This window comes from Microtus oregoni, unplaced genomic scaffold, assembly GCF_018167655.1.
Source record: "Microtus oregoni isolate MIOR12 unplaced genomic scaffold, Mior012 000001F_ref0000356, whole genome shotgun sequence".
NCBI classification, from domain to species: Eukaryota; Metazoa; Chordata; class Mammalia; order Rodentia; family Cricetidae; genus Microtus; species Microtus oregoni.
Genome location: NW_024543060.1, coordinates 16,725,745 through 16,748,768, shown reverse-complemented (window position 1 = coordinate 16,748,768; position 23,024 = coordinate 16,725,745). Strand labels below are relative to the sequence as shown.

The 23,024-nt window shown below is 41.9% G+C and overlaps 1 protein-coding gene across 1 annotated transcript in view; it reads left to right on the top strand.

Moving 5' to 3' along the window:
- Window positions 1-2,339: 2,339 nt before the first annotated feature.
- The window catches only part of Dnajc15 (DnaJ heat shock protein family (Hsp40) member C15), a 52,025-nt gene continuing 31,340 nt past the window's right edge, over window positions 2,340-23,024 (top strand). Inside the window, exons 1-3 of the mRNA XM_041663538.1 lie at window positions 2,340-2,489; window positions 15,714-15,765; window positions 22,342-22,415. Coding sequence (XP_041519472.1) covers window positions 2,388-2,489; window positions 15,714-15,765; window positions 22,342-22,415 — 228 coding nt within the window. The 5' untranslated portion in view covers window positions 2,340-2,387. The remainder of the gene's footprint in view (window positions 2,490-15,713; window positions 15,766-22,341; window positions 22,416-23,024) is intronic.

Sequence of the window (23,024 nt, the reverse complement as noted above, 5' to 3'; positions counted from 1 at the left end):
ATATCTGCCTTTGTTTTACAAGGTCCATTGAACATAATATGTGTCTTTGAGATGGTATAAGTAATTGAAAGAAAACCAACAGAAATTTAATACACCTCTCTTTTTTATTTCACAAAACAACATTTATCTTTCTTCTCAAGGAAGCCAGCAAAGTGAGTCTGGTTAAACCAAGAAGAGATCCTTGAGGGGAGAGGAAAGGATTTCACTGCTTTTGTTCTTATCTTTATTTGCTGCTAAGGTTGAGCCTGCTGAAGAACCGCAGGCAGAGGGCTGAGTAGCCACTGGGGGTGAGATTTCTCTCCAACAGTGGCTGCTTCTGTGGAAGCAGACAACCAAGGCAGCAGTGGCAGGGAGTTCAGTCAGTAAAGTCTTGCAGCAGCCAGTAATCTGTTCTCAGAAGTCTGACCTGAAGTACAACCTGCTTCCACCCTCCGTCGTTGCACTCCCCCCCTCTGCCTTACTCTCTACCCAACCCCCTTCTCTCAGGGCTTCTGCTTGGGAAGCCCCAGCTCTTGAGCAGGTGCGCTCTTCTCAAAAAGAGCTGGCTCACACAGGTCTCCTTCTAATTGCTTGTTTGCTCTAGGCTAGCAGCCTAAGACAGTTCGGTCCAGCTGCTAGGATACACCATTAGCTTCCCCTAGACAACAAACTCCAAAGACTTGGAGACCTTATTTGTTTAATTGATGCTAAAGGCACAACGCCCCAGTACTGTGTCTAAAACGTGACATTTGTTCAATAAGTATTTATTGAATAAATTGAACAAATGGATGATGAATGAATGATATGTAGGCTCCAATCCAACTCATTTGTTTTGCTCATAAATGAAATTACCTGGTGTGAGTGAGAAGGAAACGCAGAATGCACAACTTAGGAATTTATTAAGGGGGGCGTACAGGCCTGTTGAGGTCAGTGGAGGGGGAGGAGGGAAGGGGGAAGAGGAGGGAAAGAGAGGGGGAGGGAGGAAAGGCGCAGAAAATGGCACTTCCAGCTTTTATGGGCTATCTAGCGCACAGGGGGATGATGTGGTTGGGTCATATGCAGACAGAGCTCACGCAACTGCCTCAGAGGTAGACAATACAACTGTGTCACCCTTGGGTCATGCCTGAGGGCTTGTCAGCACATGCCTGGCCCTGGAAACAGGAAGAGTCAGTCATATTATGGCTAAAATCATAACAATAAATAATTGTGGATTGGCTTAAAAGATAATTTAAATAAATTGTTATAAAATAAAATAATAATTTAGATAAAATCATGTTTCTAAAGAGTCTTGAAGTACTTTCAACCCAGTATTGCACACACCACCCTTTTCAAGGTCTTTGTATTTATTTCTGTGTGGAATTTCTGGCCCTTCTTCAAAGTAAAACAAAACATGTTCTTTACGGAAGCAATCTCAATGGCTGAGCCTCCAAGAAAAACGTTTATGATTGCCGCTGTTCCTTTCTGTAAACGCGAATGCTGTCTCTTGCTTCCTTTTGCAGCCTGTCCGGCAGGCTCACACTCCAGTATCTATCACCAGCACCGTGTTGGTGCCATCTTTCCTTCTGGATTGTAAATTCCTACATGGATAAATTAACAGGTTCTTAAATTTTTTACTTTAAGAATAGAAAACCTAGCTGGTAGGTGGTGGCGCACGCCTTTAATTCCAGTCGGGAGGCAAAGGGGGGGGGGGGGGGGCGGATATCTCTGTAAATACAAGGCCAGCCGGTCTACAGAGCTAACTCCAGGACAGGCTCCAAAGCTTACAGAGAAACCCTGTCTCAAAAAACAAAACACAAAAAAATAGACAACGAAACAAAAAACTTCTTGTAAGCTGGTTTGCAAAGTGTATAAAGGGCATAACAGCGGCCAAGTCGGTACAAGCAGCCAAGTTGGTACAGGAGTTAGAAAACGTATTAGCTTCAGTTATTTGACCTAAAAATTAATAACAAAGTAAGCCTTTATATATTCAACTCAAAGATCATCTGCAGTGAGCAAGCTACTTGATCACCAGTTTCTTCCCAGTAATTTCACCTAGATGTAAAATGATACTCATTTCTGTCTGGGAAGGTCAAGGCAAGCCTCTACTCCCAGGTTGGACCTAAGAATCTCTTCCCGCCCGCCTTTAGAGAAACAACCCAGACCTAAGGCATCCCACCCTAACCCCAGGTTTGGTGGGTGTGGTGGAAGGTGGGTGTCGCATCTAGCCCCAGGAGATCCTTCAAAATAAACAAACAAAAGTAAACACTGTGTGTCCTGTGAGTAAAGGGTTCTCTCCAATCAGGTCTACACCCATTTGACCTAGTTGTTACTCAGAGCGCGAAGTTAATTAACCCGCGCTAGTTTGTCCCCGCCGTCGCGTCGTAAACCGGTAGCAACGCAGCGCGTCCTCTGGGTCTCCAGGCGCAGCTATGGTCACCGGTGGCGGCGCGGCCGCCAAAGAGGCGCTGCGCTACGCCGAATACCTGCCCCCCTCCACCCAAAGGCCGGATGCCGACATCGACCACGACGCGGTGAGTCGGCGGGCACCCCTAGACCCCAGGTTCTCCTGCTTCCCCAGTTCCTCTGTTCAGCCCACAGGCTGCCGTCTCCTCGGGGTGGCACTGGACCACAGAGTCCCACTGGATCCAGGGCAGCCTGGAGGGGACCTGGTGGGGCCAGAGTGGGGGGCTCCTTGGGGAAAGTGGTTAACCCCGGCGTGAAGAACGCGTGAGGGCAGCGAAGGGAGAAGGGAGGGGTGCTTCTCTAGCGTGTCCCCCCAAATCTGGACCACCCAAACTGGGTCCAGTCAGAAAATGCACGAGGTTTATGTAGGCTGAAAGGAAGAAGCAGGTTCTTTCCTTCCCTGGTGTCGAAATCATGACTGCCAGGACCTCTCCCAGGGCGTCACCCTGCCGGTTTACTTCTGTAGTAGTGTATAGAAGTGAGGAGGTCTCTTTAGTACCCAGCCTCCACCAGTCCACGCCAGTGCCGTTTTTTTTTTTGTTTTTTTTTTTTTTTTTTTATACCAAGAGCTTTAAAAAAGTTTCCTGTCATATATCCGGAAATGAGATTTAGTAATGTTTTTAAATCAATGTAATAGTCTAATTGAAACACAAGGGTAAAGTAAATATTTTCTTAGTAACAATTCGCTTTTTGGATTTGTAAATGCTTCCGCATTATTGCGTTAGAGGCTGCAATGAAGTGAGCCTATTGCTCCCTTATTGCAGCAGTCCTAAGCAGTAGTATGCCTGACAGCTACAAGATCCATCGGGATCTTATTTTTTAAATAGGGACTCACAGATCTCCTAGGCTGGCCTCGAGTTCATAATCCCCCTGCGTCAACCTTCTCACTGCATGGTTTATTTATTTTATTTTATTTTAATGTAATTCTTTAAATTTAACTTAATGTTATTTTTTATTTTACTTTTTCCAGAAAAGGGCGAATGTTTTGAGGTAAATTGTTGAAAGTATCTTCTCCGTTTACAGGGTAGCTTCACTTACAAAAAGTCCAGTCTGTGCTAAAACAGTAAACGTGGTATGAATGGGTGAGAGTTCTTAAGATGACCACAGACTGGCACTTCCTTACTTCATGCTATGGTGTCTTGTAAAGCCTCAAGGGCCAAGGCTGACTATTGTGGGTTGGCTGGTCTCCCAGGACAGTCCACCGTCCAGAAAGTACCCTTCCTCTTATGCAAATTAGTGTGGAACCTCAAAGGGTCTCACAAAACTTTCAGAATGTCCCTGAGGGACCCTTCTTGATTTTGTTGAAGGTACGTGATGATCCAAAGCAAACTAATGAGATAGAAGACAAGATTATTGATAACTTTAGGTACCTGAATATAATGGGAAGCTGTCAAAAGGATGTTAAGAAAGAAAAAATGACCTTGAAAATTGTAGAGCCCTGCCGTGGTGGCACACGCCTTTAATCCCTGCGAGTGGGAGGTGAGGCTGGTGGGCCTCTTGTGAGTTCAAGGTCAGCCTAACCTACAGCAGGAGTTCCCAGACAGCCGAGGCTTGAAAAAACAACAACAAACAAACAAACAAACAAAAAACCAGAAAAGGAAACATCAGACGTTGATTATTTAGAAGTTAAGGAAAATCTTTTCATTTACTGAAACTTTTATATTTATAGACTATATATCTCTGTCTGTACTTATCAAATAGTTCTTTTTCTTCATAAAGTTTATCTTAATGGACTAATATGTAATGTTTAGTAACCTGTTTGTGACACTAAATAAAGCAGGCAAGATACTTATTACCTTCCATAAAATAATACTCTACAATTGTTTGATAGAAGTTATCATCAGATGTGGTTCTAACAAAATTACTTCTTACGGAAAAGGAGAAAAGAAACTTAAGGTGGGAAGAGAATATTACCAATATTTCAAAGAGGTTAGATAAAACTCAATTTTAAGTGGTAAACCTTTGAGTTCTATTGCTTTTCCAGAAAGCACAATTTATTAGGATAGTAAAACACGTAAGACAATTAGCCACCTACATTTCATTATAACCACCACTTAAAGGCTAACACCTTTCAATGTATTAGCTCAAACCTTATTAAGAATTAGTAAGCATTTGTTGCTCCTTTGTAATGGAATGTTGGGCCTCATGAGGCCCAGTGTAGCCTCCTAAGTCTAACTTGACTTTGGTGATGAGACCTAGTGTAATTTCCTGAGCCTAGCTCGAGTTTGGAGTCCTGTCTCTGGCTACTTGACCTAGGCTTGCCTCTGCCCAGCCACCTCTAACGTCATAGAATATTATTGGCCCTCGTTTCTTGCTCCGCCTCGGCACATCCCAGGCTTCCCTAATTTATCTAAGCCTATATAAGTTCCTGCCTAAGATCCTACTTCGACAGACTTTGACTCAATGGTTGTGTTTCTCCCAGTTAGCCAGAGGGGGTAGGCTGGGTCATTCTACACTCCTATCCCACTCAGCCCCAGGGAGAGTCCAGCGGGTTAGCTGTGCCCACCCCCCTTCTGCCAGTGAACTTGGCAATGGAATACTCCTATCCATCCATTAACAGCTCTTAAAATCTTTTGGTTTTCCGAGACAGGGTTTTTCTGTAGCTTTGGAGCCTGCCCTGGAACTAGCTCTTGTACACCAGGCTGGCCTCAAACTCACAGAGATCCGCCTGCCTCTACCCCAAGTGCTAGGATTAAAGGCGTGCACCACCACCATCCGGCTCTCTTAAAATCATTTTAACATACTTGGATATATATACATAGTAATCCAGCTTCCCTCATTCCCCCTGACAGCAGAACTTCCTTGTGGTCTGTAATTGACAAGGATGTTTGTGTTCTTTCTGGCCGGTGGGTCTCCACAGAAGGAGTAGAGGTATAAAGGTTGCTGGGCAAAATAAAGGTTGCTGTTCTTCCACCTGAAAAGAAGCCTCCGTATCTCAATCCCAGCACCCCCCCCCCCAGTCTTGGCTATCCAGGCTGCGATGGCTGCAGCATCTAATCCCATATTTTAACCCTGATTCATCCTTGCTTTACCATGATACAGTTGTATTTGCAGTTTGGTACTTAACATGTAGTGCGCATCAGGATCGGAAATGTTGCTTTGGAATAGGAAGGAGTGAGAAGAATGGTTTTCTCAAAAGACAGAGTAAGAATTTCCACTTATCAATGAGTCCTACAAACAAAAACACAAAAATTTAGCTGCTCTGAAATGTTCCTGTTACGTATCTGTCTCCGAGCACGCTGGTTGTCCTGTTATTTCCCAAGTTTGGCACAAAGCCATCAACTCTACTTTCTCCTTTATTTCTGACCCTGCGTCACCTAGGTTGGCCTCTGATCTGTTTCTGACTCTTCATTGTCCTTTCCTCCCTGAAGCCGAGGATTACCTCTGCCATAACACACTTTAACCACTGCTCTCTACCTCAACGCCTCCCCCTTTCCAAGAATCACACTGCCACAGTTTTTAGTACAGCGCAGTGATGAGGTCATGCTTCCCAAACCACGAAGCTACCCAGGTCTAACTCTGTCAGGGTGGAATACAGGACTGGTCATGTACTAATCCCTGATGGCTTGGCCAGCCGCAGTGTCTCCTTTGGACTACATGTTCCCCGCATTCTGTAGTTAAATTCCCACTTCTATGGCATTTTTAAAACTTTCTCTTCTGATTAGCATTCTTTGCTGAATAAACTCCTCCTTCCTTTTTGAAGACCCAGCTTAAGGGAGCTAGAACCTTCCCTGACTCCACTCCTCTGCTGCAGGAGGAGAAAACTGTCTACTATTTATTTGCTTAGAAGGTTATCCAAGCTTTTATTGTAGTTTATTATTATTTCATCTCTGATGACTGGTCCCCACTGTCAGCTCGTCTGGATGTATATCGCCTAGGAAACACCTGTGAGTGTGTCTGTGAAGTTGTTTCTAGAGAGTGCTGAGGAGGGAGAATTTACCCTGAATGTGGACAACTTCAACCCAGGAGCTGGAGACAGTGTTCTGAGCCCCAGCTTTTATCTTTCTGATTCCTGACTGGAGACTCCTGTACACCAAAACCATGAGCCATGAATCCTTCCTCCAGTCAATTTATTTCTGAAATCAGCCCCACGCCTTCAGTCTTCTCTCCTCCATTATTTTGGGAAGTCTCCTATAGTCCAGGCTTACCTTGAATTCTCTGGGTAGGAGAGGATGACTTTGAACTCCTGAACTTCTGGCCTCCAAATCCAGAGCGCTGGGATGGCAGATGTGTGCCACCATATCCTGTGTGTGCTCGGCTGCTTTCCTTCGGTGCTCAGTCGTCGCAACAAGAAAGTAACTAATACACTATCAAAATGATTTATATTCATTTTATGTATTCATTTTATTATATTATTTTATATATTTATTTATGTATTCATTTTAAACATACCTAAAATATATGTTTTCCAGGGCATTGTAATTGGAAGATGTTATTCATGTAATTGTTTGTTAAAAAGTTACTGTCTCTTACTGCATAGCTAATAATATGTGGGTATTGATTCTCATGCCGTCCTGGTACAGATCGTTGCTGTTGGCCAGATAGGAGGGTAGGAAACTTGAGTACCTATCTGTCTTGCACGCTATTCTTTCTCCAGAACTTAGCACAAGGCCAGGCATGTTTATATGCTAAATGCCAACCAAGGCAGCTTCTTTATTCATTAACCAATATAAGCAATACATATATAGAAGGACTTTCCACACTGTGTGGAGGTCAGAAGAGTGTCAGATCCCCTGGAGCTGGAGTTAGAAACCTCCAAGCTTGGGTGCTGGGGACTGAGCTTGGATCCTCTGGAACAGCAATAAACATCTTAACCACTAAACCATCTCTGTTCTTATTCATTGTGCCTAAATAGTTTCGGAGGAAGTAGATAAACATTTAATCAGTGTCTGCTGTGCACCACTCTGTGATAGCGTTTTCTCCTGGTAAAACACTCTCTCCTTGGAGTTTGCTGCTATTTTTCTTTATTTTATACTTAAGACAGTTGAGACTTAAAGAGGTTAATTAAGTCTCTCAAGGTTACCCTGATAGTATGCGGCAGGACTTGGTAGGAAGGCAGTCCTTTTGCAGTAGAACACTGCCATTCCATCATTTAGATAAGGAAATGGATGGCGTCTAGTTCCCAGAAATTCTTTGTAGCCTTGGCTTTTGTGATAATTTTTGTGATGACTTCAAGGTCTTCAGATGAATCTAGATATGTTTATAAATTCCTAAGCTTCAAAGCAGATTGGTTTGAGTTCCCCTTAACTCCGAGGAAGGAATATATAATATATATAATGAAAATTGTAAACTGTGGATATGGTCGATCTAGCGGATTGTTGCCTTACAGTAAAGTAGGTGCTGGGAAGGGAGTAGAGTAGTTTCTGGAAAGGAGGTAAATTCAAATTCCCAAGTAAGAAGATGTAAGAAAAGCTTTTCAGACTTGAGCTGTTGGTTAAAACACACCACAAAATGCTGTAGGTGAGATATTTAAGGCCTTTGAGTCTTAGGATGAAATTGCCCTCAAGACATGAGTTCCATTTTGCATTCTCCAGGATCAAGAGATTATTCATTGGGATTAAATGTATGTCTTTGATTACTCAGAGTTTCTGTCCTAGCACTCAGACACAGTGCACATGGTGCCAGCTGAAAGAACAGTTCGAGGAAGGACGAGGACTGCTGCTCCCAAGTGTGTCAGACTGTCCATTCCGTAGTATTGCAATGTACTCTGGGTGAGGGAGAAGGAAGATGACATTATTGAGAATTATAACATGTTCGGGATATCAAAGGCCAGTGCTAGTCTCTAGTTTTAGTTTAGCTAAGTAGAAGCTACTGTACTCTAGGTTGGTTTTCAAAGATGACCCAGCTGTTTAAAATGTCAGATAAGAGTTGTGTGAATGGGCTTAGAGTCAGGTAGGAGTGTTTGGGTTCCCCTTGGAAAGCAGTGATTACGACCCCTTGCGTACACTTTCCTTTAAGGAACACTGGGGTATGGATGCAGGTCTGCAGCTGTACTATCTGAGCTTGAATTCTAGTGCAGACACAGGGTCAGTGTGCAGGCCGTGTGACTTCCCTGGCGAAATGTGGCTTCAGCTAGGTTTTTTTCTTTCTTACAGCTCTAGATTCTGTAACACAGCCTGTGAAGGGCATTGAAAATTAAACTTTTTTTCATAATAAATAGAAATGAAAAACTGCCCCCAAAAGACAACAAGTAAACTTATTGTTGTGAGAAGTTTATACCTGCGTGTTGGTCAGGTGGGGTGCTGTGGGGAAGTGGCAAGGAGAGGGCTGATTTGAAGGAAAGTGCATTAGTAACCTTTTTGTTTGCTTATCTCACTGTATAGTCCTTGGCTGGCCTGGGATTCATCATGTAGACACACCGTTCTTAACCTCAGAAATCTATCCGCCTCTTCCTTGGACTAAAGGCTGTGGATCACGGTGTGGTGTTAGCCTTTGCGTTGCTGTGGTAGAATCACGACAGAAGCAACACAACGGGAAGAGTTCGATTTCTCAGGGTTCAGCCCTGGTCACTTGGTCCTGAGTGCTTGACAGAGATGTTGGTTGCAGGAACGTGTGGTGGATGGGGAGACGTTCGCTTTGACCAGCAGAGAAGTAGAGATCAAGCAGGGTGTGGGCACGGATAGGATACTCCCGTGGACCTACCTCTTCAGCTAGGCCTCACTTCCAAAGGTTCCCCAGTCTCCCATGTGAGTGCCACAAGCCAAGGGACCAATGTGCAGAACACAAGCCTGTCTAGAAAGAGTCTGCAGCTTGCATCTAAGAGCTCAGATCTCTTAGTTCAGAAAGTCACTGGACAAAAAGGAAAACAAACAAAAGTCAATGTCATAATAAAATGACAAAGGAATTGTTTGGGTGGAAAAGGCCCCTTTCTTCACATTATAATGATGTAGGTAATAGCAAGATGAGAACAAAACCCAAACCAGAATTCAGGTTTAACCTCATAATCTTTATTTTGTCCCTGTCCCAACCTTGACCCCACAATCCTTCATTTTTGTCAGGGCTCTGACTAAGAAGCAGGGAGAAGAAGAAGAAAAGGGTTCCTAACCATCTATCCTTCGTCTGTGCATCCATTTTGGTGATTACTCTTACTTAGCTCGTGCTGGTACTGAGAATAAAAGAGTGAGCAGAGCCTGCTTCCTGCTCTCCAGAGCCTCGTGGTGTTGTGATGAGGAGAGTTAACAGAGAAGAGGAATTACAAAGCTGGAGCCCTATGGATAGGGAGAATTTCAGAACGGCATTGACTTCTTTAATGTTTGGCTGCCTGTTTATTTATGGCTAATACCAGGGATAGACAAAGTCTTTGGCTCCAGAGAATCCCAAGTACCCAGGCTCAGTCACCTATTGTTTGCCTTTTTGAGAGGCCTACCACCCAGCTCCCAAATAAAACACATGGAGGCTTATTATTACTTATGAATGCTCGGACTTAGTTTGTCTCATTTCTAGCCGGTTTTTCTTATGTTATCCTGACTACCTTTTGCCTCTGGGTTTTTATCTTTCTTACTTCTGTCTGTCTTATTTGCCTTCTTACTCCTTGGTTTGCTGTGTAGCTGGGTGAGGCCTTGTTCTTTTGATTTCTTCGTCCTTCCAGAGTTTTCCTTCTGTTTATACTCTCTGCCTATGAGCCCCGCCTATTCTTGCTCCTGCCTCGCTATTGGCTGTTCATCTCTTTATTAGGACCATCAGGTATTTTAGAGAGGCATAGTAACAGCTTCACAGAGTTAAACAAATGCAGCATCAACAAGAGTCACACACCTGAAAATATAATCCCCCACAGTCCCCCACCCTGCGAAGGTAGTTAGACTAGTAGTGAGAGGGAAAAGGAGCCTTCCTCGGTGGTGCATTAGGAGCCGCAGGCCTGTAATTCCTTCAGGTTGTGTCCAGCAGTCTGGGGGTGATAGAGCAGAAGGACAAGGATTGGGGTTTTCCAGGCCATCATTGTTTGGTTGTGGTCTATGCGATCATTGTCTTAGGCCGTTGCTCCAGGATGGGCCATGGAAAGCTCTGCTTCCAGCCCTGCTCTCTGCTGTCTATGGTGCGCTTCCATCCTTGGCCGGAAGATGCTAATCAGGATCTCAGTGGAGCTCAGAAGGAAAAGAAACAACCTGGAGTTAGACATGACAGTTGTGGACCCGCCTTTATACTATGTGATAATTTTGTGTTTCTCTTATTGGAGAATTGGCCTCAGCATTGCTGGCCAGAGGAGGCTTCCATTCAGGTGCAGCTGGGATCTCAGCTTGTGCTACCAGAAAGATTTGAGAACGAGACAGTATGAAGCAAAGTTGGGGTACACAGAGCACGTGCATCAAGAGAAGAGTACACTTAGGTGCCCTAGCAGCAGCTTTGTATGTAATTTTGGAGGTCTGAAGTCAGAAATGTGCCAATACAATATACTTCCTAACAAAAAAGAAATTACTCATTAATGACATAGTAAGATCATTGATGAGGGACCCTTGCAGGCTTACAGATGTGCTATCAAAATTTAATAAGAACATGAATTCAAAAAAATCTGAGGAATTATTATTATGCATATGTCAAACAAGGAGGTCAAAACATACAATTTGAACCAAAGAATGGCTCCTTAGCATTCTTAGTAAGCTTGCCCACAGTGTCTCTCAGAAAAAGGAGTGTTGGTTCTGGGGGACTCCGTGGGCTCTGGGCTCAGTTTTTAGCACAGTTTGGTCAACTGGTCAGAGTCCTTTAGGTTTATGTCAGAGAGAGAAACCAGTTCCAGCGTGGCACAGGGAACTAGGGGTCTTCTCTTTCTTCCATGTCCCCTTGTTTGTCCTTGTCATTTTATTATCCTGCTCAGTGTGACGTTGACTCTCAGGTCTCTTATTAAGAACCTGCAGATTAGAGGAAGGGAGGAAGACCCCTCCATACACACAATAGTGTTGTGTCTCTGTGCACACATCACAAGGGAGATGTATAGAAATATTTTTTAAAGCTCCTGCCAACGCATTAAAGAAATTGAAAGCTTTAAAAATTCTTAGAAAAATATTATTTTATATACTTAATGATTGAGCTTGCGCTGTATACAATGACACCCTGATGTAATAACAAGAGGATGGAGTACAACCTTGTGTTCTTAGAAATGACCTAGAAAGAACAGTTTTTAATCTACTCTGTCACAATCTAAGAATTGGAGGTGTCAGAGATGTAGATTTTTGAGACCTGTTAGCAATTAACACCCTTCTTTTATTGTCCTAGTTCAAAGATCTAGAAAGTTCCATAAGGAATTAGACACATTTATAGGGAATAAGAGCAAAAGAAAACTAGTGTGTTTTGGAAGACATCTTTTGTTTTGAGGAAATTTATAACATTTAAGAGATCATTTTATTGTGCCTGGTAAACTGATAGCAAGATTAAATATTTAAATATGGATTTAATTTGTGCCCAATAAATGAATCATGAGTAAGCCTGAAAGAGCACATAGCTTGGTGCAGGGCACTGCCTAGCATGTGAGGCGCGGGCTTGAGTTCCAGAAGCCTGTGTTAGTTAGGTTTTTGGAGAAATAGAATCAAGTAATTTATGTATTTATTTTAAGGAATTGGTATGTATTTTGTGGCTAGCAAGTCTAAAATTTATAGGACAGGACCCAAGCAGAAAACTTTAAGGTAGGAGTACAATTTTTGTTTGTTCTTGTTTTTATGTTTGTCAGGGGTTGAACCAGACGATGGTGAAAACTCAGTACTAGGCAAGCTCCTGACTGCTGAGCTGTCCCTACAGCCTGCAGCTCTGCCTCACCACCTCAGACCTGATTCTTCCTCAGGGAAACCTTAAACTTTGTTTTTAATGCCTTTCAGTTGATTGGTTGAGGTTTTCATAGAGTAGATTGTCAGATAGTCTTTAACTGACAATAAGTGTTGACCGAATCTACAAAGTACCTTTGCAGTGGCTCCAAGGCTAACCCAGTGTGATAGTTGAACCAAGGCTAACCCAGTATGATAAATAGTCTAGTCAAGGCTAACCCAATATGATAGATAGTTTAGCGAAGGCTAACCCGGTATGATAAATAGTCTAGCCAAGGCTAACCCAGTATGATAGATAGTCTAGTCAAGGCTAACCGGTATGATAAATAGTCTAGCCAAGGCTAACCAGTATGATAGTCTAGCCAAGTCAACACAGGAAGTGCACAGTCACTGTTCATATTTGGGTTAAGAAGGAACCTGAAGCAGATTTGCAGTTGGTTGGCAACCCTGCCGAGCCGGTGTTTGTAAGGCTCAGGACTGGCTTGTTACCACAGCAAGATTTTCCACTTCATGCATTCATTCACATTATCCTTTAATGTGAGCAAAGAGCCTTTTCTGTTACTAGGAGAAAGTGCAGGCAGGACTCACAGCATTATTTTGAATAAAGCAAAGTAGTATTTAAAAGATTAGTCCCGAGAAATCATCATGTAGAGGAGCTTTGAGTTTGGGGAAATTTCATTCATTATACTGAGGAGTGAAATAACAGCTTACTTGGGGTGAGCCTAAGAGTTGTTTCCTGTGTTTGGCTTTTGATTTTGTTACATTGTTTGGTTGCCCCCCCCATTTATTCATTTTTTTTAATTTTTTTTATTGAGAAAAGGAGAAAAAAAACATAAACAAAAAACAAGTTTCCACCTCCTCCCAGCCTCCCATTTCCCTCCCCCTCCTCCCACCCTTCACCCCCTCCTCCCACCCTTCTCCCCCTCCCTCTCCAGTCCACAGAGCAGTCCGGGTTCCCTGCCCTGTGGTAAGTCCTAGGTCCTCCCCCCTCCGTTCATATCTAGGAAGGTGAACATCCAAACTGGCTAGGCTCCCACAAAGCCAGCACATTACGTAGGTTCAAAACCCCGTGCCATTGTCCTTGGCGTCTCATCAGCCCTCATTGTTCGCCATGTTCAGAGAGTCCGGTTTTATCCCATGCTTTTTCGGTCACAGTCCAGCTGGCCTTGGTGAGCTCCCAATAGATCAGCTCCACTGTCTCAGTGGGTGGGTGCACCCCTCGTGGTCCCGACTTCTTTGCTCATGTTCTCCCTCCTTCTGCTCCTCATTGGGACCTTGGGAGCTCAGTCCAGTGCTCCAGTGTGGGTCTCTGTCTCTATCTCCATCCATCACCAGATGAAGGTTCTATGATGATATGCAAGATATTCATCAGTATTGCTCTAGGATAGGATCATTTCAGGTTCCCTATCCTCAGCTGCCCAAGGAACTAACTGGGAACCTCATCTTGGGCACTTGGGAGCCCCTCTAGGGTCAAGTCTCTTGCCCACCCTAAAGTGGCTCCCTTAACTAAGAATTGTGGTTCCGTGCTCCCCTATCCACCCTTCCTTTATCCCAATCCTCCTGCTTCCCCAAGTCCCCCCTCCTTCCCTTCTACCTTTTCTCTCCCCATCTCCCCTTACCCCCATCCCACCCCACCCCCAAGATCCCAATTTTCTCCCCGGCAATTTGGTCTACTTCCCTTAGCCAAGAGGAGATAACTATATGTTTTTCCTTGGGTTCACCTTCTTCCTTAGCTTCTTTAGGTTCACCTATTGTAGACTCCGTGACCCTTATTTATGGCTAGAAACCAATTATGAGCGAGTACATCCCATGTTCATCTTTTTGGGTCTGGGACACCTCACTCAGGATTTTATTGTAGAATTTAATGCTTGCCTTTGATTTAAAAGAAACTAAGTGGCTTAAAAGAGGACCCAGTAGAACTATGCCCTAGCTTTGCCTCTCCCATAGATAGGTGTGTGTGTGTGTGTGTGTGTGTGCGCGTGCTTGTGCTGTGTGCACTGTGGCAGTGAGCCAGCACTGCTGAGGACTGGGTAGGTTCGTGTGGATTGGCCAGGTTAGACTTGAATGAAATTCGTGCAGCTTGAGATTTTCAGGTCAGATAATTATAAAGTTCTCTTCCAGGTGTCATTTTAAGGTCTGGCATTTTGTGTGTGTACAAATATAAACTCTTTCCCCTCCTTTTTACTTTTGGGATGGTAGGAATGGAACCCAGGGCCTCACATGGGTCCCATGCTTCCTTCCTCTTCCTCTGCACAGGACCCTCTTCTCCTCTAATGTCTCTCCTGAATCCCGCTGACTTGGCAGTAGCCTTTGTTATTCCATCTCCATATTTCCCTTTTTACTTGGTGTTGTTTAAATTCAGAAAGCTTTCTTTGTGGAAATTGAACCAAATAATAAGACAATACAAACCCTGAGTTCAGCAGAAGTGATTTGCTTGTGATTAACCCTTGAGAATTGAGTCTTTGCCAGATAACGAAGAATATTTTTACTTAATCCTGCTCATTCTTTTCCCTCCCTCTCAACCAAGTGTTAATGAATTCCTATACAATTTATCTTATTCATCATGGTTTTTTAAAATGAAGCCTAAAGAGAGCTCATCAGATTTCCTACTTGAAAGGTTTTAGTCTGGCCCCTCAGCAAAAGGCAATTTCATATTTGTAATTGTTCAAGACAGCAACTTTGACATTCTAGATTTTTCTCTCATAGACCACACACAGTACCAGAAAATCTTTTTACCTTCAAAATACAAAAATCTTAACATCTTACCATTTCCATCACTAATCACTCATTTTTTCCTTGGATTATTTTAATATACTTCTAATTCATTTGTATGTCTCTTTTTTAACCCTGTATGGTTTTTTTCAGCATGATAACTAGAGATCCTTAGAATCTTATGATATATCAGACCTCTGTTGGAAACCATGGTGTCTCTATTGTTCATGGGAAAGCTGAAGTCCTGGTGTTCCTTGGAAGGCCCTCCATGGGGTGTCCAACCTGTGGGCTGCATGCAGTTTGGCCCAACACAAAATTATAAACTTACTTAAATTGTAAGATTTTGAGGGTTCTTTGCTTGTTTTTGTCTTTGTTTATTGTTGTTTTGTAGCTTGATTGCACAGCCCTGAATGTGAACTTTGCTAACACTATCATGTCACAATGTCAAAAGGTTGGAACGTGTGCATGTCACTTGGCCTCTCGAGCTTCTTTATTCCCTTTATCTGTTCTGTGCCTGCTGACCCGTTTGTTCCTTCCAGCAGCCCCTGCCTCCCTCAGCAGGTGGATCTCTGTGAGTTAGAGCCAACCTAAGGACAGCCAGGGCTACACATACAGAAACCCTGTCTCGAAAAACCAAAGTAGGGGGGGGGGGAGAAAATTAGCCAACAGAGCAAGCAGCATATATAATCCCATAGACAGTGTAGATATCTAAGCTGTATTCTTCATACTAACATTTGAAGGAAATGTATTTAATGTAATTATCATTGCTATTAAGGTGATTTACTTTCATAGGCTCGTGCATAACTCTAAATGTCTGTTTTCCATCCACAGGGAAGAAGGCTGATAGCAGTAGGACTAGGTGTTGCAGCTGTTGCATTTGCAGGTATGTTGTTTTGGTTTTGAGACATAATACGTTCCCCCTTACTCACCGATTATGGTTACTTAGCACTAATCAGTTGAGTGCTGGCTCAGTAGCTAAAGCACTTGCTGTGCAAGCCTGAAGATCCAAGTTCAGACAACCCAAACACAGCAAAGGTGTAACACTGTAGTCCATGTAATCCCAGTGCACAGTGGAAGATGCAAGCCTGAAGATCCAAGTTCAGACAACCCAAACACAAGCAAAGGTGTAACACTGTAGTCCATGTAATCCCAGTGCACAGTGGAAGATGCAAGCCTGAAGATCCAAGTTCAGACAACCCAAACACAGCAAAGGTGTAACACTGTAGTCCATGTGATCCCAGTGCACAGTGGAAGATTGAGACAGGAGGCTCCCTAGAAACTCCTAGATCACCTAGCTTGGCATATACAGCTGTTAACAGCAGAAAGATAATATCTCAAACTAGGTTAAAACTGGGGTCCCGCGTCCTAGTTTATCTTCTGGCTGTGTCATGGCCTCTGTGGTACCTAATTAATAAAGAAACCCAGCTGGAAAGATGGCTCCGCAGTGTGTAACACTTGATATTCTTCCAGAAGACTAGAGTTCAGTTCCTAGCACCCATAGCAGGCAGTTTACAGCTGCCTCTAACGCCCTCCAGATGAGCCAACTCCTCCTTTTGGCTTTTGTGGACACCTGCTCACAAATACACGTGCATACACCTAATAATAAAAAAGTCTTTAAAAGACAAAGAAGTGTGTTTTCTGTTGCTATTAACTGATCATGTGTTTATGTGCATGTATGTTGTATGAGTCTGGGCAGGCGTGTGTAGCTGGCAGGGGTGGCAATTTTAAAAGAATCAGTTCTTTTCCTACCACAGAGGTTCCCACCCAGGAGGAACTTAGGTTGTCAGGCTTGAACAAGTGCTCTTACTCCCACCCATCTCTGGGCCTAGAATTTTAATACAATGCAATGCAAGTGATGGAGGTTCCTTTATGCTCTTATATTTATGTGGACTTAAATATTTCAAGCTATCATTTTCTTTTTTATGACCTTTTTGATGTGTTCTTGGATTCAGTTTGTGAGTATTTTATTGAGTGTTTTTTATTAATGTTGGTGAGGGAAATTATTCTGTAATTTTCATTTTGAGTTCTTGTGTGGTTTGGATATCAGGGTGACTGTGGCCTCAAGAAACAAAATTCGTAATGGTTCTTTGTTGACAGAGGTTTCTGTCCCAGGTCCCACAGTCATTTAGTCTCAAATAAACACACAGAGGTCTACATTAATCATAAACTGGTTGGACTATTGGCTCAGGCTTCTTATTAATTCTTACATCTTCATTAATTCATTATTCTTGTCTGTGTTAGGCACATGACTTGGTACCTTTGTCAGCGAGGCATTCTCATCTTGTTTTCCCCTGTGTCTGGGTTACCACTGCAGACTGAGCCTTTCCTTTTCCCACAATTCTCCTGTTCTCATGGCTCCATCTCTACTTGCCTGGTTGCCCCGCCAATCTTCCTACCTAGCTACTGGCCAATCAGTGTTTAACTAAAAATAATACAAATGACAGGATAAAAGACCATTTTCCCACAGCAGTTTTTCTGTTTTACATTTTTTTTTATCTCAAAATGTATGTTTAGTTTATTGGATATGGTTGAAAATCTACAAAATCTATGAAAAAAAGTTAACTTAAAACTAGTAACACTGGGAATTTATAGTTATATATAGGTAATCTTTTTTTCTTATCGCATTCTGTTTTATTGTTTTTTACTGAGCTATACATTTTTCTCCACTCCCTTCCCTTCCCTCCCCTTCAACCCTCTCCTGTTACCCCCACATTTTCAATTTACTCAGATCTTGTCTTTTTCACCTTCCTTTTCTTCTGATGAACATAGCTATTCCTTGACTATTTCATTATCTTATAACATATTGACATAGTTTGTTTATAAACTCAGGATAATTTAATTCACTGCCATAGTTATCTTACTAGAAAAAGTAATTTTAAATATTAAACTTACTTATTCAGTCATTAATTTACAACTTTAAATTTTATACTTATTCCCTAACTAAATGTTAATCTGAGAATGTTTCCTTGTATTAGTTTTGTTTCCTGTTGCTTTGATAGAGTACCGTGGTAAACAATTCAGGGAATGGAGCGTTTGTTTTAGCTCACAGTACCGTGGTAAACAACTCAGGGAATGGAGCGTTTGTTTTAGCTCACAGTACCCGTTCCATTCCCATAACAGGGAAATCAAGATACCAGGACCTTAAGTCAGCTAGTCATATCCATAGTCAGAATAGAAAGAGAATTCCCGCATGCACTCCTGTCCTCAACAGTCTTTCTCCACTCTTCCTCAGTTCAGGATCCTTTGCCAAGGGAATGGTGCCTCCCCTAGTGGGCAGTCTTCGCACATTAGTTAACATATTGAAGTCATTTTCCTACAGACATGCCTGTAGGCTAACCTGCTCTAAGATGATCCTGTATTGAAACTATTCCCAGGATAGTGTTTTCTATTTCCATCCATTTGTATGCAAAATTCAAGAAGTCCTTGTTTTTTACTGCTGAGTAGTACTCTAATATGTATATATTCCATACTTTCTTCATCCATTCTTCCATTGAAGGGCATCTAGGTTGTTTCCAGGTTCTGGCTATTACAAACAATGCTGCTATGAACATAGTTGAGCATATACTTTTGTTGTATGATAGGGCATCTCTTGGGTATATTCCCAAGAGTGGTATTGCTGGGTCCAGGGGTAGGTTGATCCCGAATTTCCTGAGAAACCGCCACACTGCTTTCCAGAGTGGTTGCACAAGTTTGCATTCCCACCAGCAATGGATGAGTGTACCCCTTTCTCCACAACCTCTCCAGCAAAGGCTATCATTGGTGTTTTTGATTTTAGCCATTCTGACAGGTGTAAGATGGTATCTTAAAGTTGTCTTGATTTGCATTTCCCTAATCGCTAAGGAAGTTGAGCATGCCCTTAAGTGTCTTTTGGCCATTTGAAGTTCTTCTGTTGAGAATTCTCTGTTCAGCTCAGTCCCCATTTTATAATTAGGTTGATTAGCCTTTTACGGACTAGTTTCTTGAGTTCTTTATATATTTTGGAGATCAGACCTTTGTCAGTTGCAGGGTTGGTGAAGATCTTCTCCCAGTCAGTGGGTTGCCTTTTTGTCTTAGTGACAGTGTCCTTTGCTTTACAGAAGCTTCTCATCTCAGGAGGTCCCATTTATTCAATTAGGCCCTTAATGTCTGTGCTGCTGGGGTTATATGTAGGAAGTGGTCTCCTGTGCCCATGTGTTGTAGAGTACTTCCCACTTTCTCTTCTATCAGGTTCAGTGTGTTCAGACTGATATTGAGGTCTTCAATCCATTTGGACTTGAGTTTTGTGCATGGCGATAGATATGGATCTATTTTCATTCTTCTACAGTTTGACATCCAGTTTTGCCAGCACAATTTGAAGATGCTCTCTTTTTTCCATTGTATACTTTTAGCTCCTTTATCGAAAATCAGGTGTTCATAGGTTTGTGGGTTAAAGTCAGGGTCTTCTATTCGATTCCATTGGTCAACTTCTCTGTTTTTATGCCAATACCAAGCTGTTTTCAATACTGTAGCTCTGTAATAGAGTTTGAAGTCAGGGATGGTAATGCCTCCAGACAATCCTTTATTGTATAAGATTGTTTTGGCTATCCTGGGTTTTTTGTTTTTCCATATAAACAGGACCCAAAAAGAGGAACATGGGATGTACTCACTCATATTTGGTTTCTAGCCGTGAATAAAGGACATTGAGCTTATAATTCGCGATCCTAGAGAAGCTAAATAAGAGGATGAATCCAAAGACAAACATATAGGCATCCTCCTGAATATTAACCTTCATCAGGCAATGAAAGGAGACAGAGACAGAGACCCACATTGGAGCACCGGACAGAAATCTCAAGGTCCAAATCAGGAACAGAAGGAGAGAGAGCACGAGCAAGGAACTCAGGACCGCGAGGGGTACACCCACACACTGAGACAATGGGGATGTTCTATCGGGAACTCACCAAGTCCAGCTGGCCTGGGTCTGAAAAAACATGGGATAAAACCGGACTTGCTGAACATAGCGGACAATGAGGACTACTGAGAATTCAAGAACAATCGCAGTGGGTTTTCGATCCTACTGCACATACTGGCTTTGTGGGAGCCTAGGCAGTTTGGATGCTCACCTTACTAGACCTGGATGGAGGTGGGCAGTCCTTGGACTTCCCACAGGTCAGGGAACCCTGATTGCTCTTTGGGCTGACGAGGGAGGGGGACTTGATTGGGGGAGGGGGAGGGAAATGGGAGGCAGTTGCTGGGAGGAGGCAGAAATCCTTAATAAATAAATAAATTTAAAATAAAAAAAAGAAACTATTCCTAGGTGATTTAGACTATGTCTAGTTGACAATTAAAATTAACCATTACACTATGTTATTTAAATTTTTGTTTCTAAATTCTGTTTGATTATATTAATTGCATTTTTCTTTTGATAAAGTTACATTCTGTTGTGGTGTCATAGAGTGAAATTCTAATAAGACAATGATAGTTTTATTGGGTTCTATACATTATTTAATTTTACACAGTTCCCATTTAAAATAGTCAGATCTTAAAATCAACAAGACCTATGATTCACACCCTTCGATCTTTTTGCCAGCAGGGCTTTGTACCAATTTCATAACTATGGTTAACTACTACTGAGCTTTCATGAGACAAAGATAATGTTTTTAAAGAAATCCTGACAGTTGTCATAAACATAAACCAATTTTAGAATAGGCATAATTACTAAATTAAACTGTGAGCTTTTCATTTTAATTTAGAAAAAAATGTTTCTTACCTGCTTTTTTCTCAGACAATGGCAAATTTGTATGCATATTTTATATAGAAAAATTCATGTTACAAATTAGCATAGCAAAACTTGCCCAGAGCCAAATAAAACTGAGTAAAAACTTAGGGAAGCTGTAGTTGCCATACTTCCGGAAATCTGTTGCAGCTGGATCTAGTTTCTGTTTAAATGGATCTCCAGACATCACATCCCGAAGCCTTTATCTGTTTTTGTCACTTGTTTCGTTTCACTAAGGCAGGACTTTGGTTGCTGTGCCTGGTTGTGGTTTTGAAGAATTTTGAGGTGATTTGAAAGTGGTGTTCTATGTATGGATGATCGAGGTGTGCGCTTTTCCACTGGGATTAGGTTTGTGGTGTCTTACACAGTTTTCTAGCAAAGCCTTCCGAGGGGCATGAGTAGAAAGTGTGCCTGCTGATGCCACTCTTGTGCGAAGCCCTCAGGATGACTTTAGGATCTGCTTTGCTTCAGAGTCAATGCAAGGGAATATTAGGATGCTTAAGAAAGGGAAATTAAAACAAGATTTTAGTCCCGCTTCAAAAACTCATAGTTTTAGAACAGAAACTCATATTCTCAAGTTATGCATCTTTAGAGAATTTATAGGCAATCCCTGGAAAAGACCAGTTTAGCAATTTTGTTTTAACATCTATCATTTCCTGTCACAGGCTCTTTTCACTATCTCTAGGCATAATATAAGTACAGGTTTTCTATTTGGGTATACAATGCCTAATCAAATTCACATTTTAATGATCAATTTAGAGACATTTACTCCAGTATGATACTTGAGATTGTAGAAATGTACATTTGAATCATTATTTTAACTCTTTAGACTTCAATAGTAATTACAGTCTGTAAAATATCAACTTGAAGATAATTTCCAAACTCTTTTCAGGTATCTTTGAGATAGGAGTGATACTAAGTTTTATTGATGAGAAGTCACTGGAATCTGACAATTTCTAAATGACCACCAAAATAAATAAATAAATAAATAAAGATAAGAATTTAGAGAAACTGAAGACCCGAAGTGAGAAAAACAGATAGCTAAATCTTTAAGAAATAGCTTCACGTGTTGTTTCTTACTCTGCCGGTTACTCTACTAAATGCACTTCTTATCTTGTGTCTTAAAGAAGTGTTTATTTTCAACAACCAGGAAGTGGTAGTGCACGCATTTAATCCCAGCACTTAGGAGACAGAGGCAAGTGAATCTCTGTGAGTTCGAGGCCAGCCTGGTCTACAAGAGCTAGTTCCAGGACAGGCTCCAAAGCTACAGAGAAACCCTGTCTCGGAGGGGGAAAAAAGTGTTTGTTTTCTATATATTTTAGTGTGATTACCATCATAAATGGCAATGCAATATGATTAATCATTTGGTATCATGAGTATTATCAGCCATGTCATTTGTTCTAGTCAGTTTATTATGAAAAGAGTATTAAGACGTTATTGTATTCTGTAAGATTGTATAAGTAAAAAAAGTGTTTATGCCTATAAACACTGAAAATTTCTAATTTTATTATCATGAACTAGAACTTGGGACATGTATTGGCTATGATAATATTAAAGTCAAAGTCTGTGTGTCTACTTAGTAAATCAGAAGTTTGAAAAATAGTAATTCTTTCTGATAAAGTTTGAAATAGCATTTGTATCAATAAATGATGCATGATAAACACCTTAAAAGTAATGTTGGCATTGATTATGAGAAATATATTAGTATGTATTCCATTTCCTGTTTAGGTCGCTATACATTTCAAATCTGGAAGCCTCTACAACAAGTAATCACCGAAACAGCAAGGAAGATTTCGTCACCGGTAAGTTAACTGGGGCTGTAATTAGAACATGCTTGGATGTTTGTTCTTTGTACTTGAAAGCAACTCAGAGCATGTCTTAGGCTTCCCGCATAGAAGTTGGGGGGCTGTGGTGGGGAGTAGAAGTTCACTTCCTCACAGTATTTGTGAGTCTGTCTAGTCTATGGATTTAGTTTAAGTTGCTTAGTCAAATGATTTTTATGCGTGGACTTTTATTTCCAGTTTTGACGACTCTTACACTCCAGCTGGTATTGGACTGACCGCTAGGTGACTTGGGGTCTGTTCTGTTGTTTTGAAGCAGGACCTCGTGTATCCTGGGCTGGTCTGAGCTCTTTGCTCCTCTTGCTCCCATCTCCCAGGTGGCTGGCTATAGACATGCACCACCACACCTAGCCTCTTTGGGCTTTTGTTTTTTGAGATAGCATCTTACTGTTTTGGACTTTGAACTCTCTTGGTCCTCCAGCTTCTTATAGCAAGTATTGAGATTACAGGCATGTGACAGCACACCTGTCTTATTTTTCCCTTCTAACTAACATTATTTACTCAATAAACATTTAGTGAGTGTGCCCATTTACCAATCTGTGTGCCAGGAGATTAGAACACCAATTGAGT